At 34.9% G+C, this 18,480-nt stretch overlaps 1 protein-coding gene across 6 annotated transcripts in view; it reads right to left on the bottom strand.

Annotated features, from left to right (window-relative positions):
* DGKB (diacylglycerol kinase beta) overlaps positions 1 to 18,480 on the bottom strand; it is a 378,935-nt gene that overhangs the window by 3,430 nt on the left and 357,025 nt on the right. For all 6 annotated transcript variants that reach the window (XM_071429110.1, XM_071429109.1, XM_071429111.1 and 3 more), the window contains 2 exons: positions 10,763 to 10,883; positions 9,068 to 9,128 (listed from right to left, as the gene is read on the bottom strand). In XM_071429110.1, the coding sequence (XP_071285211.1) occupies positions 9,068 to 9,128; positions 10,763 to 10,883 (182 nt within the window). The remainder of the gene's footprint in view (positions 1 to 9,067; positions 9,129 to 10,762; positions 10,884 to 18,480) is intronic.

An 18,480-nucleotide genomic window follows, 5' to 3' on the forward strand; every position in this document is an offset into this window, starting at 1 on the left:
GATGGGTATCTCTTTCAAAAAGAAACACCACCTCATTAAAAACTGGAAAAATATATCTCTTAAAGTGCATACCTGACATTTTCAAGTTAAAATGAATATCCTTCACTTGTCATTCACTAATAGTAAATGAAACAAAAAATGTATGTCACGTGGAGAGGCTCATTAAAACATAGATCAGGACATTTCTTGGGGTGGAAATTTACTTTACAATGTAAGAAGACAGAAACATAAAAACCTCAAAAGACTCTGTGTCTTGGTTTAACTCTATTAGAGCCTTTACTTTACTCTCCAAATGCTCATTTTCATGCCACCTTAGTTCATTAACTTCAAATTTCATGTGGGACCTCTTTTTGTCAAAGCTATTCATTAGTATCGAATATAGCATATGGGGGGTTCTTGGCAATGTAGATTACTTTCACAAGGATAATAACTCTGGCTTTCAAAGACTGGCACCAATATATTTTCTCACAATAAATTCTGCTTCAGGCATCACTTGGAAGCCAAATCTGTAGTTGGGGTAAACTGGCATTATTCAATTGATGTCAGTACCAGCTGATGATCTGGTCCTGGAAAATTGCCTATTTTTGTAACTTCCACATGCTTCATAAGACGTATTTTGGGGATCAGGAGCAGTGATGATATCAACCTGATCCTGAGGATCATGACATGAAGTAACCTACAGCTGGTGTGAGTGAATTTTTCAAGTCATAAAGGGTAAAATCTTGCTTATTGCAAGATTTGGCCATGATGTGGCAGTAGGAATGCCTTTAAGTTTCCTTTCTGAGGTAAAACATAGTAATTCCATCCTAAAGTGAATAAAAGAGCAAAGCTCAAAAGATGGCTTTAGTAGGAAGGGGTGAGGTAATCCTGAGACCCCGTACAGATTGCATGTCGGGTTGGGGCTGTTCAGCGCTCCTCAGGATGAATGCAATTACATACTGAGTAAATGTTTATCATTTGTAATGTTCTTTCTTGGCTTGAGCCATCTGTTTCAGAGACCACAACCTCTTCAGTATGTTACTTCCTATCAGCTGAGATCAGCTAACATGCCTGAACATGATTAACCACTACCATGCGTGGGGATCAGTCCTATATGACTCTCTCCAAGAAACATTTTCAGCTGTTATGAATAAGCACAATTCCAATGGTGTAAAATATTTCGCATTCTGAAAATGCCACAATAAAGTGTAAATTTAAAGTATATTTTTTCACTTAGTCATGATAGCGTCTATTAACATTGCATTGGTTAACAATGATAAACATCAATTCCTCACTTTCCTACCCTAAAAAATTAAATAAATTGAAACATCTTATTTTTGGCTGATGAAAAAAGATCAGTATGTTTCTGAACCATTGCAGTACTTTGCCTGAAGAAGGCTAATTTTGTCTTTCTCAATACTCTCAGGCACTGCAATTCTGCCCTGGTCTCTCACTTCTGCTTCTGTTCTCATACTGGCAGCACTGCCAGAGCTGGAGCTGTGAGTTTGGGTGACAAGTGACAGTGCTCACTTCAAGATGGGAATAAGCACTGAGGATCTCAGACAGAAAAATAGTGTTGTAGGTCAAAGTAGGGCCTAACATTGAAATTGCTCTGTGGGAGGACAAAAAGAGAGCAAAAGAAAGAAAGAGAGAGATATCTTTACTTAGAAGCAACAGAGACTTTGTTAAGTTAAAAATTCCTACTTACAGCTCTATAGAGATTCTGTGTGTGTGTGTGTCCAGGGAAGGGTCTAAAGACTAACATTTACCTTTCAGTTTCTCTTCCATTCAGCAAGCATCTTCATGTCTTTTTTAGCAGAAACAAAATTATATAAGTTTTAAAAAAGACCCTTCTTTAAAATTTTTAGTGTTTCCTAGATTTACCTGTGAGTTACATATGCACATGCACATGAGGAAAAGAGATTGCACAGACAAAAATCCAGAAAGCTAAAATCCTTAACTAATGTATTTTTAGGAGTTGATAATATATACTTATAGAAATTACTACGCAATTCTGGAAAACAATTTTTGAGATCACTTACTCAATTTATTGAAAAGATGTAATAACTTGAGGGTAATATAAAGAACATTTTAAACATTGAGTGCCTGAACTGCTGCTGGAAGAAAAACAAAAAACCCAGGCAAACACACAACCACCCCAAAAAATCCTAGCTAACCAAAAAAAACCTCAAAACAACAATTTCCCCCAAACAAACATCAACAAAACCCCCCAAAAACAACAACAACAAAAAACCACAACAAAAAACCAAACCCGACCCAAACAAAAAATACCAACAAACAAACAAAAATTCCCAAACAAACAAGAAATTATTTTACATACTTGACATAAATTTATATTTAAAAATAGACAAAATCAGAAAATAATAGAATTCCATTTCGGGGGTAATTCCATAGACACCTGAATTGCTAGGATACCATGGATTTTTGTTGTAAGCCCGCTCCACAACCTTCTAGGCTAAACTTAAAATGTTGAAGCCAATGACAAACCTCTTATTCACTAACTGAAGCCAAGATTTTATCCCATGAGGGTTGGTATATATAGTAAATATTTATCTAGCAGAAAAATCTTGCATTTGCTGAAATTACCTTTCCAGTATTAGAAAGTATGTCCATTGATTGTATTCGTGGCAATAAACACCAGGTCAAATTGAAAGATCATAATTCTCAAAAGAAGAGATGATAATATCTCCCTATATGTCATAGAAAATTTTGTGATAAGCCTGAATTTTTGATACTAAAAATACTTCAAAATGCATAAACCAGGTCTTTATTTGTTTTAGGAGCAGTCAGAGTTTCAAAATTGCCTTGAAGCCACATAAACATCCACTAAATGAAATGCAGTCAGCATAAAAAATTTTAGCATGATAACAGTATCTTTTAGGTCAGTCAGTTTTACTTTCATGTTCCTTTTTCTGCAGTATATGCTGGTTAACTTTATGCTTCAAAGAATGCCTAAACATTTACTATTTACTATTTCAGAAGACATGGTGCTATAAATGCAGGTTCTAAAGTATTGCACTAGCTGACAACAGAAAACTGGAAAGAGCTAATCAGCTCTGCTTATATTTCAATTAAGGTTAAAGAACATATTACTGTATTTAAAAGACAGAGGGAAAAAACTTCCAGAAAAAAACCCCCACTATTTTACATTTTTTCAGCAGGGTTTAGATGTTGGTTGTTTTGAGGGTAAGTGGGTTTTCTCATAGTCTAGATACCCAAAGGCTGCTCCTCTTACAGGAAATGGAGAGATGCAACTCCTCTACATCACAGGAGTGCCAAATAATTTTATCTTCCTTAGGTGATCAAGAGTGTATGGGGAATCGTGTTATGAATCAGAGTGATAGAATGTAGGCACTGCTGAGAAAAATTAACCTGTGACTTGCATCATGTGGCATTTCGGGCAAAATCTCTCAGATCTAGACTAGTTGTTTTAAAAGCGTTATGCAACACATCTTAAATAAATTTCTAAACAATATTATTGTGCAAGGTGCAATCAAATCTAATCAGTTTGGCATTAATTAAGCTCTAATAATATACTCTAGTCTCTCTCCTAAGTAGTGTGATCCGTTTCCCCTTCACACAGGTAGATTGGAAAACGTTACAGTGTCATCATAATTTTTAAACATACTGAGAAAATGACAGAGCTGCAAAATTAAAATAAATGATTAATGGCATTTTTTTCATGTTTTGTACTAATAGGTATCGCTGAGGTTTTAAATTAATAGAGCTGTCAGCACTGGGTTGTTACAAATCCAGTGCAGAACTAAAATGGAAATTATGTATTCCACAGATACCTAAAGATGACACTCTGGAATATTTTAAATTTTAATTAGTAGGTGCAATTGTTTTTCCCCCTCCTCCCTAAAACCACTGCAAATTAATTGGCAATTAGTCACAACTAATTCTTTTCTTAACAATCTGAACTGGAAAGAAAGGTGCACTACATGCTAGAGTATTTGTCTGGGGTGCAGAAAGCACACATGCAGTAAATTGCTTTGTCAATTACAAAAACTACTGTTGTGAAATTAAGAAAAAAATATGCATACATAAACAAAAATAATTAAAGTGCAGTGTACCTGTGACCACAAAAAATAATGCCCAGCTGCAAAGTAAAATGTTAAAAACTCAATAAATCAATCTGGCCTTGGAACAGAATGCACACTGCTACTCAAAGAGGAAAAAAAGTGCAGCATTTTCATATATCATCAAAAATCTTCTCTAGTGATTTCCATTTTTGGGTTAACTAGGTAGCAATTGGCTAACATTCTATTGAAATCAGCCACCATATCTAGGACCCAGCTCCTGTTTGCTCTAAAGTGGCAGATGCAGGAGGTCAAATTCTCTCATTATAAAGGACTGATAAGAAAATACTGGTACAACCAGAGACATGGAAAAAAGATACTTTACAGAGTCTAGAATACAGCTGCAGCTGCTTGATGTGATGTGTGAGGTATTTGAGACAATGGATCCATATAAAAGCAAATCTGTAACTCTCTTTTAGTTTTCTCACCTAGCTCTGGCACACAGTGATTATTAACAAAAGCTTGGTTTGGTTTAAGTTCTTGTTTCTGTATTTAACTACAGGAGAGTAGGATCCCTGTGCCCTGGCTCATCACCTCTCCTGGGACTAAAGGAAAAACTAGAGAGAAATCACTCATTCAAAACTTATTTTTAAGGTACATTCAAATGAGAGTGTTTTGAAATACTAATTTTGTGTAACATTATTCCATTACTTAGTCAAACTATCAGTAAACAATCAGGAAACAATTCTGAAAATACTGTGTCTCAGATACCTGTGAAACTGTGTTTCTGGTAATCCATTAGGTGAGCTCTGACTATGGGTTTTTATTTTTGTTTCTTTATTTAAGCAATATTCTTGCATCTTCTATAGACATTTCTTTCTTCTACTTTTAATCTAGTGTTTCTAGAAGCTTGACACTCTTTCAGATATCATGCCAAGCAAGTCAGGAATAGATGAAAGAACATAAATTGCAGTTATTTCTAATTAGGATGGAACATTGTTATAGATTTTTTCAAAACATTGCTAATAATTTATGTAGCTAAATTGAAAGATTACTTTTCTTAAAAAAACCCTGATGGCTAAAGCTAGAAGTTTATTGAATTAACTTGAGAGTCTTTGAAGTTTCATTACTATTAATGACCTGTTTGGAGATCAGGTGAAACCATAGATATCTTTCATGTTGCTATATTTGTCTGGGAGAGCTCTGATAGAATTTCTTCCTCAGCTAATCAGACAAGATGTTTAACATAATATTAACATTATCATCTTTCCTTCTCCCAAAGAGTCTTCTATAAAAAAACAGTGAAAACAATACAATTTGATGCTCAGATGCTTCATCTTGTAATACCAGAGCAGACTGACATTGTTAGACACTGCATTCTGCATGTGTTCAACATACTAAATAATTCTGGATGACAGATTTTTACACTAAGCCACTCACACTTCTAAGAATGCACAGAACCTACATGAGTGTGTACCTGCTCTCCTGTATGGATGATAGGTGCATAAGCAATGTATCATAAAAGATTTAAAAGAAACACACAACTATTTGTTTACTCCTAAAATTGACCACAGAAAGAAAAAATCACAGATCACAGCTTCTGGAGAACCACTGCATTATCTACAACATTCCACAATATTTTCTCAGAGCTCACAGCATCATTTTGGAGGAGCATGGCCTCCATATGCATGAGAAAGGACAGTGTCAGCAAATCATGCTGTTTGTGTGAAAGTTTTTTCCCAGTCAGAAAGGAGAAGCCACAAAGAGAAGCCTGTTGGTTCCTTCAACGGGAAGTAAACTTCCAAGCCTGCATGTGCAGGCTGTATCCTACACATAATAGGGATTTGAGGCCAAACTTGTTTTCCTAAATGGGCATAATAGAAAAGCAGGAGAATTTTGATAAGGTTGAACTTAATTTCTTGAAAAATCATTTGGAAAATACTCTCATTTATATCAAAACCTGAAACAATGTAGAAAAGTACTTTTGAGTTTAAGAACTTGCAAGCCGGGTAAGAGTTGTTTCAATACATGCTGATTCTATGAACTTCTTTCTCACTTAGTCTCTGTAATATTTATAGGTCAGTCCTTAACACTACTAAAATTCCTAAGATACCAAAATAAAGTGTGTTATTTCAACTTCATAAAAGACAGTTGAAGGGGGAAAGATAGCAGGTTTTGTTTTTTGCTGTTTGTTTTTTTTTGTGTTTTTTTTTCTAACAATAGCTTTCTGGCTGGAACACAAAAGAATCAAAAACCTGAGGCTCAGCTGCTGTGTCTCACTGATGTGTGCAACCTAACAAGGTGCAGACTTCTCTCTCCTAAAACTAGTGAGATGGTATATCCAAACACAGCTTTTTTCCTTCAAACAACATAGCCAGTAAACTAATAAGTGCCTTGCCTCAGCATCCTAATGAGAAAAGAGGTAGCCTGGGAATGTCTCCCCATGTCTCTGCACAATGCAGGAACGGCAGCATCTTTATATACAGGCCTCAATTTCTTATAATGACTAGAGAAAGAAACTTCCTAAGAGGCAAAAGGAAAGGAAAGCCAAATTATCACAAGTGTCTAGGGAACTTTATAGAGAGTTCTTTATCTGGCCATGATGATTTTTTTTTTTTCATTTAAAAATGTGTCACTATACATTTGATTTCATTTTGGGAGAAAATGACAGTTTTTTCTCTAAAAAAAGACAAACCTAATGATTTTTATATTGGCCTCCTTATTAGTTTTCTGAAATTTGAGCCCTTGCTGGCTCAAATGACTGATTACATAGCTGACTAAGCCTAAAGAATTATTTTTATTTTCTGGAGGTTTGGTATAGACTCTGGTTTGGATACACATCACAGATATCACCCTGGTATTTCCATGATCAAGTACGCTTTTGGCTTCCAAACAAAGATCATTGTGAAGCACAAACTCAGATGTCAAATCTTGATCTTTGGTTGAGAGAAAACCTAATATCTACCTATGTCTAAGGACATAGGTGGATATTATCTTCCTATTATCTAAGGAAGAATTCCTAGCTACTTTGCAGAGAACTGAAAGAAAAAACTCTACCGTAGTTAGACTTAGTGGGGAGGAAAGAGGTTGGACCATATATGTTTTTTACTTTGTAGGATGTAGGAAACAGAGTGTGGTACATCATACAAAGATGCAAGGAGCTATTACACTAAATACTGAAGCTCCTCAGCACAAAAAAACCCCAAAACACAAAAATGAATAAAATAACAAAAATTAATATTTCTATATCTAATTCATGGAAGTGCATTGGTATAGCATATAGTTCATGTATTTTTTCCTCAAAGACTAAACAAGTACATTCAACAGCATGGTTTTCTTACACAGCACCAAGTATATTTTTAAAACAATGGTAAAGCAAAAAGAATAGGTTCCTCAGAAGAGTATATGCCATTTCTATCCCATTTAAAACTGGACAGCAGTAATTGTCAATAGTAATTTACTGTTTCCTCAGGGCAGTAATTGAAATGTAAGAATTGTCTTTCTTCCCAGGTTTGTTCTCAATTGCACAGGTAGCTTCTGCTAGCATTATCAATCAGATAACAGGGATTCTGCACAGACCAAGCATCAGGACAGAAAAAAAATTAGCACATGTTATTGCCAGCAACCTTCCATAAGTTCTCTTGTGTAATCTGGCAACTGAAAAATTCCATGTCTTTTTCCTGAACAAGTAACTGCTGGGTTCAGTACTATTGCTCTGCACTGAGCCATCATTGTAGAAGAGGTAAAGATAATGATATCTCTTAACTCCAAAAGGTTTTCCACAACAAATCTCATAAAACCCCCACTGTTCTGCCTTCACACAGTATGTGTTTCTATGGTTCTCCTCACATTGCAGAATCTGAGCACTTCCCTAGAGAATGAGAACTCAGCATCCTTCCCACTGTTCAGCTGTACTCTATGGTGTATCTGGTAAGCATGAACTACCACAACCCTCTTCTGCCATCCTAACCCATATAATGTCAGTTGCACACCTATTAGCACCTTCCTGAACATTACCACTTTTATTTTTTGCCTAACTTTTACTTCTACCAGAGACATAAAGCTCATGAAAGGAATTCAGTACCCTTTTCTTGAAAATTGCTCCCATTTGTAGTGGGATTTCTTCCTTGTTACAGTACTATTTTGTCATATTTACAAGCTGCAAGGCTATTCATCTACTGCAAGCAATTCATCTACTTAAAAGTACAGGTCCTCTTTAGGTAACCAAAATTAGTAGAACTTAATAAGAAAACATATTAATATGATTACACAGGACAATAAAGAACTTTGATTTCATCAGCCTCCTCTCTGAAGGCCTGGTTAGGCTCTATAATTTATTGGAGAGAGATGAAAACGGAGAGTTCTTACAGATACACCTTTTCTTGCATTGTCTCTAAAGAGTCACTCAAAGAACCTTTTCTGAGAAAGTTCTTATCCTAGCCTAGGCCATCCTAACCTATGCAAATTGATGTTTGTATGCCCTCACTTCCAATGTGTGGGTACTGAAACAAGAAACTAATTAATTTCCTTTATTTACCCCTTAAACTGTAAGGACTTAAAAAATATTCGTCCTATTGTGTAATTGAAGCAGAACAGTTAAGACTTCAGCTTTATTTAAAACTTTCTTGATATGAACTCTCAAAAACACAATAGAAAAGCTTTCTAAATTTTTAAGACTAACATTAGTTACTCTCTACATTTTAGCATCAAAACAAAGATTGAATTTTCCTCAGCAATAGAGAGCCAAAATCTGATACACCATCATAAATAAATTGCCATATTGGGTAAAGGAATACTGAAACTGCACTCTTCAAGTATTTTCCAAACTTCTGAAATAGATGTCTTTTTATTCCACTCTAACCTGTGTTTGAATTCAGACTGACAAATTGAAAATGCAGGGAGTACTAAAGTATATAAAAACAGTTGGTGAAGATGTTATTTAAGAAAACTGAGTTAATACTGATGAAAACAGTTGTCTTCTAAACATAAGAGAAATATTTCTACCATTGAAAAGAAGAGAAAGAAAAATAATCAGTTGCAGTTACCGTGCAAGGAGTTTGCATCCAAGGTTCTCCATCTATCTGCATAGGCAGAGACTTGCTGGTCCTAAAGGTACAAATTTCATAATATAAGAAAAAGAAACTAGAAAAATTGATAAATGTATTTATGAAAAAGGCACATATGTGATGGCATACAGATGTAACCCTGATTCACCCTAAACTCCTTTGGAATTTCCAGTATGACTCAATATGCTTACAAATGTAACATAATCAACTTAAAAAGCTTAGTCTGATTTTCAACATACAAAGCAAAAACATGGCAAATATTAATGCATCTTGCTAGTAATAGACTACTCTTTCATGGAAGAAGAGTCTGTAATTTGTGAAATAATGAGTGAATGACACAATAACAATAATAATATATAGTATATATATTATTCTACTATGAAGGAAATGAGAAATAAATTTCAGGTCTATCATCACCACTTACTACAATCACTGTGTCTGAGTTAGACAGAACACTCACAGAGAATGAAGTTTGCACTATATTCAGAGTCTTTAACATGCCATGTTATAAATTTAAATTGTTAGCAAAGGGGCACTGATTTCAACAGAAAGATACAGACGGTATTCCCTCTCCAGTTCTGGGTGTCACATTAAGAAAAGTGTAGCAAAATGAGAACAGAAAAAAAAAAAATACTACATTTATGGTCTTTTCCAACCCTGTATTTTTGTATAATAACTATTAGCAATAGCATGGAGGGGATAAATCTAATAATGGAAAAATTAGTGACTCATGTTGGTCAATGGAAATTCTGGCTTGGATGTTTTTTTGAAAACAAACTAACATTTCATGGAATTATCCCTTATCACCTATGGCCATAAATGAAGGAAGAATTTTTAATGAGCTCTCAGTTTATAGTTCAGGAAGGGTTCCTACTTATTTTTTTATTGTTGCTCTTCTGTTTTAGGCTCATAAGTGCAGAGCTTATGGGTTTAATAAATTTTGGAAAATTCTTACTGAGGAATTCTTGACTGAAAAAGAGATGGTCAATTCCTTTTCAGTCCTTATTTAATCCAAAAGATAGAATAATTACTTTTTCCTTGTGTTCTAATTCAAGTTTACTCTATTGTGAATGTTCTTATCTTAGAAATGATAAAACACAATGAAATTAGAGTATTCCACCATCATCGGCTCACACACACCAACAGATTTAATAATAGTGGCTTTTCAGAATTCAGTAAATAACAAATAAATTAAAAACAGAGCACTTTGACTTCCACAGATCAAAAAGTGCTTTACAATTACTAATTACACACTTCTATTCCCTGGTGTGGTATGCATTATAAATGGGTTAAAAATGTGACAAAGTAATGCTAAATTACTTTTGGCTTGAAATTGCATGGAGTATATGTCAACAATAAGCCCCAAGATGTTCATGCCTTATTCCTTCTGCTCCAAATGCTTGACAATACTTCTTCATTGGACAAAATGGCGCTTGAATACAACATATGAAGATTGAATGGAAACACCCTCTTTTTAGCTTTTTGACACATTTAAAGAAAGGAAGATGTATGGGCATAGAATGTAGATGGAATAAATTAATTCCATATACAAAAATGATACTTTCACAAGAAATAATAATTATAATTATGACTGTTAAACTACAAAAGAAAGTCAATACATAAAACTCTTCAGTTTCACTCCAACACCACAGTGTAAATTAAAGCTGCTGATACCTAATGACAACAGATGAGCACTGGGCAAGCCGTCTTCCAGCACTTTTCAGACCTGTGTATATCTGTCCCATCTCCATGGCTCCTTCCAGACCCACCACTTCCATAAGCTGGTCACTTAGATCTGCAAAAGTTGAAAAAAATCCAGATTTTGGCTTGTCAGCACTTTGAAAGCAGCCATATTGACCAATGAGAACCATCAGAAGACAAGCTGACAATAAAAGATGTGGAGAACAGAAGAGGCAAAATTATTATTCCTAAGGAGAATTACAGCTTTAAGTTGGACACAACTGGGCCCTGCTGTCTCACAATTCTACAATATCCTAACCAAAATTATTCTGAAATAGAATAATTATATCCATGGTTACATGAAGACGAAAGAAATAATTTCATTATATGAGAAAATAGAAGATATTCCTTCATTTTGATTACTTGACACACAAAGAATGAGATGTTTACAGTGCAGAAATTTATGCTTTTTATTTTTTCAACAGATATTTAAAATCTGTAAAGAAAAAGTCAGTGCTCCAGACCCTATTGGGTCCTCTTCTATACAGTACTTCCCAGACAACGTGTACAACTCTAATTCAGTCTTTACATGCATGCATTATTATGATGAGACTTTGCATTGGATCAGCGTCTTAATTAGTACAGAGATGCAATGCAAAAAGGCAGAAAAAAACATTAACTATCCACCTAGCCTTCCAAATTTGTCATGCTTGTTTGCACTCAGTTATATGTTGTTTGTTTCACACTTCTTTTTGACTAAACAGTACTTTGGCATTAAACTTCAAAAACTATTTAAATAAAAATTAGTTTACTTGACTTCAAGGAGTAAGAAAAGTTCTGTGTAGAATTTCAGGTACAAACAGATACCTAAGGAGTAATAAGCAGTCTGCCTTGAGAAGCAACCAAGCAAGGTAATGAAATATTATCCAGAATCAACTAGGGTGTTTTGCATGAAATGATTTGTATTCTCCTGCATAAATACATGGTGCCATGACCAAAAGGACAAGAAAAAGAAACATTTCTTTTCTAGCTGTATAATATGTGTATTTTATAAATTGGCTGTTAACATCGATGTTTCCAAAAGGTACATTGTTCAGTGAAGCAAAGCATTGAGATAAAATGTTAGAGTATATCATCACACTGAAAAAAAACAAAGAAAGGAAACCACATTACTCTGTGTATTTTAAACCCCTCAAGCCTTAATAAAGGTAAAATTTCATGCTAAAAATCGTATCCACGAGACTATTCCAAAGTTTCAATGGGAGTCTTTTCTGTTCACTTCTTTGGGCTTTCAATGAAGGTAATTAACTGAAAGAAGTACTGTGATGAGGGAAAAAATATATTAAAAGCAAATAGGATTTATGATCTGGATTATTCTGTTTCCAGCAGAAAATCTGATGCTATCCAAAGCCTTCATTTTTCTTCTTATAGTTTCTTAATATTTTCTGCTTTATTCATTTTTTCATCACAATGAAATCAGTTCCATATAATACTAATGAAGAAAAAAATAAACAATGTTCTTTTCCATTAAGGGAAAACAATAAGACAGTCAAAAGTTTAAAATGTACAATATCATTAATTCTAGCTATATATTTTTATAGCTTGCATCCACGTAACACATGTAAGCCTAATTTTGTATGTCTGGCTTTCCATTGCATTTTTTTTTCTTAAAATGTTTCCCATAAGTAACATTTAAACTTAAGTGAGATTTAAATAAATGCTGCTTTTCTTGGTAGCCACAGAGACTTAACTGGGAAAGAACTACTCATTTTCAAAAATTTATATATTATAAAGGCACATAGAACTTTTTAGATGTAGTAAATCATTAAAATGTTTAGCCAAAGAAAACATCAAATTCCTATTCACTTGACCATTAGAAAATTATTATTTTTTAAAATGGAAGAATAATTAAGAACAGATTTTTATTTCTGACAGCTCCGGCAATATGTGCAATATTCAGAATAGTGACATTTTCAGGGATATATATTTGATTCATAATTTTTCAGGACCTGTGAGATTAGTGCCAGTAGCAGCAAGGTAACTAAGGGCCAAATCCTGCCCTTTGATCTATACTGTACTTCTCATTAAATGTGGTATATTAAACATTGGAAGACGGAACTGAACAATACTCTCATCTACCAAAAAAGTGAAGCCTTTCAAAAACTTCACATGTGCAGTGGCACATTCCCAAAGTGGAGTTATTTTAGGCCAAATATGAATATTTTTAGAATCAAGCTTAAATTAGACATAACTTTCCTTCAGAAGCAGTAAAAACTAAAGCAAATATAACATGCAATTATTGACTGCATTAGTTCACACTCCTGCCCTTGCTGATATATTTGACCTGATGCTTTTGCACAGTCATATCCATTTCAGCAAATCCTTGAGATATATTGACTTTGATAAGAACTTGAGTGAAAAGTGGAAAAGGGAGTGTGTCTATTTTAGTCCCACTCTTCAAGGATGTTACATGGCTATAGGTACACTGGTTGAATATAAAGAGTCAAGACATAAACAATGGGATGATATTTCTTCTTAAAAGGTCTCCACCAAAGACTTAGAAAGAGACTAAGTAAGCTCTGTTAAAGGAGATCTGATCTTCTATTAAATTAACAGATAGGAAAGGGGAAGTCATTCTTCACTCTGGTGGAAGTTTATCACTGATTTTTCAGAAAGATCAATGCAGGCCTCTGTACTGCGCAACATACACCCCAAAATAATCTGGAAATAGAAGTAGACAGTGAGTAATGAAGATTCAATGAAGGAAAAACAAAACCCAATTATAAAAAAAGTTTAGGAATTTTACAGTTCTGAGTAATGGGGTTTTACAAAGGCAGAAAGTTCAATACATGTTCAATATATGTAACTTAATGTCCATGAGGAGAAAGAGCACTCACTACAGATATGTAGACTGTTATATACATATATATATAACATTTGGAAATAAATATGGTGTGTATGTCTCCATGTGTATATGCTTATTTTGCTGGACTATAATTGATACTGTCATGCTGGAATGAACATTGTGGAGTTACTGTGGCAAGTTCTATGAAAATATCAGCTCATGCTCAATTTATGATCACCAAATACTGCAACTGGTACATCCGTAAGATATGGAATTTGTAGTTCCAGTTCACTCAGCAATTCAGAGGAAGAAAAATAACTGGAAATGACAGAGGAACAAATGTGGTAACAAATATGGAGCAACTTCTGTATGAAAATAAATACTTCAGGAAGTGAGGAGATGAATGGAGGAAAGATGACAAAATACCAAGTGCACTGGAGTAGGTGAAGACAGTAATGTAATTCAGTATTTCACAAATGCAAGAACTGAGTTTTATAGTACTTCTAGAAAAGCAGGAAATCCTTTTTACATACTATCTTGTTATGCCATGAGGCCACACTAAACTGAAATTACTTAAATCAAAAATGATACATATTCGGTAGGATAGCTTGACAAAAAAGAATCACAGTAAGTTTGCTCTCTCATGCTTTATTTCTAATACAGGTTGGTGTTAGAGGTCAGATACTGAGCTACACCAACTTGTGGCTTGATCTAGTATCACTATTCTTGCTGACTTCTTATGCGTCTTATAAAGTGTAGCAGAGAATAATGAATGCAGCCACTCACTAAACATCACTTGTCACTTAAAACAGTTTATAATGTGTACTCTTCTGTGACATGTATCCCTATTGTGTTGGAGACCTCACTGTGAAAGTCACTCTTTTTGATCCTCAAATTATATTCTTGTGTCTCTGTGTCTCTAACAACTATAAAGCAAAATATGTTTTTCTTTTTAGGGACGCATTTCTTTCTTGTGTTTTTTCTGCATTCTACTGATTTTATTTCAAAGAGAAATTGATTTATTAAAAATATGGATATTGATCTAGTACCGATATCCAACTGTGATGGACAAAGACTCTCTAACAGTTTAAAGTTAGAAAGTCTATGTTTATCGCAATGCTGGGCAGCATGAGGGATAGCTCCCAAATACACACCGCGATTTACAGGTGATTACAGAGTCCTTTTATCCATACAAGTATTGAATGCCCAAAATACAAATACGTATTCATAACTTTGGTACATCCCATTCCCCAGCTTCGTATGGTAATCAGTTCAAAAGCTATTAAGCATCCATAGTTTGTTCCTTGAAATGGGTCGGTGGTCCCTTTCATGGGGAGGGATCCCATCATGAGGAAGTAGATTAGGTCTTCCTCGTTCTGACCTTTCTACCTTCTCAATGCAACTATGACAAATGAACCCTCGGTAGAACTCCCATTCCCTGTCTTCAATTGGTTTCAGAACAGAGGAGGCCTACAATTGTCTTATGTTCCTAAAAGCTATTTATCAGTTTCTATATTCTTCATTATAAAGCCAGCTAACCAAACATTATGTTGACAAGAAATCAATTACTAGTTAATTACTAACTCTTAACTTCATCAAGGCCTACCCATTCATTTTAATTAACTCCAACAAAGCTTATCTCTAACCAAAAATCTTAGCTCCTCTAAAATCTCTGAACTCCTTAAAGTTTATGTCTCAAAATAATTGGTGATTTAAGTGATAAAATTCTTAAATTCTTCAATATGTTTCACCTATTATAATTAGTCTTAGTTTAGGTTTAGGAAACTAAATGTTAGATTTTCAAGATGAATTTCACAGCTAAGAGTGAACAAAAGCAACTATCAGATACTGAACAGTTTTTCTTTCTAACCAATTCATTTAGTTGCCTAAAGGAGAGCTGAGGTCTCATAGGTAAGCTATTCCAGAGAGCATCTCAGTCCATTAGGAAAGTGTTTTCTGACTGGTGCCTTGGGGTTCCCCAGGCCGTTTGTTCTACTTTGAGCCCTGTGAAAGAGCTGAAGACTCTCGCTTGTTTTCTATGTGAATGCGCCATTAGAGTGTGTGGGAATGTTTTCACAGCACCATGTCTCTCCTGTCTCTTCCACAAACCAAAGTACTTCACGTGTCTCCTCCTATTAGCCCTGTCAGTAAACAAAGCCAGCTCTCCCAGGGGAGCAGTGCTGTCAGCAGACGGTGACGAGCATGCAGAGGGGCAGCTGACCCCTTGCACTCATTCCTGATGGGGAGATAAAGTCACCAGGGAGCTGACTGCCCATTTCTTCCCACAAGGCAGCAGGAGAAGAGAAGTTCAAACAGAAACTTGCACAAGTGGCAGACAAAACATTGTATGTGACTGTAAGCCCTTTACAGCCCTTCCCAAGGCCCAGAGAAACACACTTGGAGACTTTAAAGTTTCCTAATGAGTTTACGTTATCCATTATCTTGGCATTAGCTGAATGCTTCAATATTCAGAGTGAACACACAAGAGAAAAACACATTTGGAATTCATCTATGAAGATAAAGCAAGGAAAACAAAATGGGGTAGGGGGTGGGTGGGAAGAAACATGGTGTGATTAGAAAAACTGATTTACATAGAGAAGTTTCCCTCTGTAATGGAACTGGTTTTGATATCCAATCTATCTTTGCAATATATAAATATTGCTGTCCTGGCAAGAGATTGAATGACTCTATTATAACTTGGGGTTACTGCACTCACTCAGGCACATTTGCATAAAAACACTGTTGGTCAGTGGTAAATCTGTCTCTGGCAGCAGTTTGTCTTCGAAGAGAAGGGTCTCCATAGCTTACTAAATGTAATCAAACCCTAGTAATCATCACTCTGGAAATTTTTTGGTTCCAGTTAAAATACTGGATAAGAATTTGAAAGCTGGTATGATGCCAGAGGATCCTTGAAAAACTCCCAAGCTCAGTGCTCTGCACCACATGAATGCTTCAGTATCTTCCTAGAACACAGCATGTATTAAATCTCCAGTTACCCATTATGCAGGAATGTGAGGTTGCTTCCATATGCAGTGATAGGGACTGTTGTAAAAAAATGCTAGAAATGTGTTTACTGTCATAATATTTTCCTGATTTCAAATGAACACCTTTTTCTAAATTCCTGGTTACAAAAAATTAGTAAATCTTGTGCAATCTGTACATCCTGGGTTTTGTTATGTCTTCCTTTAGAGAAGCTACCTGAAGTAACATTTGCCTCAACATTTGTAATTGTTTATATCAGAGTTGTATCCCAAGGCCCAGATGATGTCAATGCTCTGTTTTGTTACTGATTCACAGACATATACAAAAGACAGCTTTCCTCTCCAAGAATTTATAGACAAATAAAACAGACAAAGCATTGGGGAAAAATAATATTATTATGTCCATTTTACAAAGTGAAAATTGTACACAGACATGTTTAGGTCCTGGAAAATATTTGTTTGCATATTCAGCTGAATATATTGTGTGTAGACCCAGAAGAGTCATAATATTATTTCTACCACATAAAGTTAAGCACAAGAGATTTCAGAACTGACCTGGCCAAGATCACATGTGAAGCTTGGAGCAGACACAGGAAATAAATCAGCAAATCCTGAATTTTAACATTCTGTTATCAGAAGTCTGTTCTCCCACTTAATGTTGACTTCAAGGATATATATCAAGTCCTATACCTATGGTAAGTGACCCTGTTTTGAGTATTTCATGTTGCTGAGTTTGCTTCTAAACATTAAAATCTCAGGTGGATCTATACATCCATTTCATGCCAGTATTGATTCTCTAGGTTTTATTCTTGTCTTCATATTTTGTTTTCCTAATATTAAAACAAAACAAAACAAGCTAAACCTTCCTCTTAGTTTGAAGGAAGATATATCACTGATGCAATTCTCACCCTGGAGAGATACTCGGATGTGGTGATAATAAATTAGGCATATATTTTATGTACATAAAAACACACAAAAATGCAAACACATTTTATACCTGTGGACACACACAAATGATATATATTACCTACATTTAAACGTATGTGAGAAATTCAGTAGAATTTTGCTCCACCATCAGAATTGATGGTGCACTTAATAGCCCACGGGATAATGGGGTAAGATGCAAAAGTGCTAGTTTTGTCACTTAAAATGAATGCAATCAATAAAATCCTCTCTCTGCTGAATTTAGTGGCATAATTCTTACTCAGTAAGTTTCAGTGGAACTCGAATTTCACCCAGTATCTTATCTTGCACCAGTCTAGCACACAGGCTCTGTCCTCAGATGGAATCATTTAACAGACACAGCTCAGCCTACTACTGTGTAATGGATTTTTTTCTGTATACACAATCATCTCCCAATTCTCATTAATCACAGAATGATGAGTTTCTCCCCAAAAAACAGAAGGATAAACAAGGAAGAATCAGTCCTTACAATTAAATATTTTATGAAACTTTTTAACGTGCACAGAAGACCTTTGTAAAACTTTTCCTAAAGTGAACTTTTTTCCCCCAGCTTAGTAAGGGAAAGGAGAGTTCTTCATAAGAACTTTTCTGATTAATGGTAAAAGAAGGAAAAAAAATCCAGCAACCAAAACCAACCCACTCCAGAGCATTCAAATAAAATCACTTCCACTCAGAAACTATTCCCAAATATCAGTGTTCAGATGTTCAAAATTTGAAACAAGGGATCTCATCTTCCAGTTTGGGAGATTTTTATGTATAAGTATTTTATGGTAAAGGTTGGCAGACAAAATGTATTCTTTTTTTATTGGATTTATGTTTTTAATACTTTGAGGTACAATTGCACTGAACATGCTTCCACACCAAAAAGCTCCCCATTATTTTAATCTGTATTCTTTTAAAAGTTATTTGTTCAAAAGGATTTC

Source organism: Agelaius tricolor, unplaced genomic scaffold, assembly GCF_023055355.1.
Source record: "Agelaius tricolor isolate 1412-34295 unplaced genomic scaffold, bAgeTri1.0.p SCAF_6, whole genome shotgun sequence".
Classification (NCBI taxonomy): domain Eukaryota; kingdom Metazoa; phylum Chordata; class Aves; order Passeriformes; family Icteridae; genus Agelaius; species Agelaius tricolor.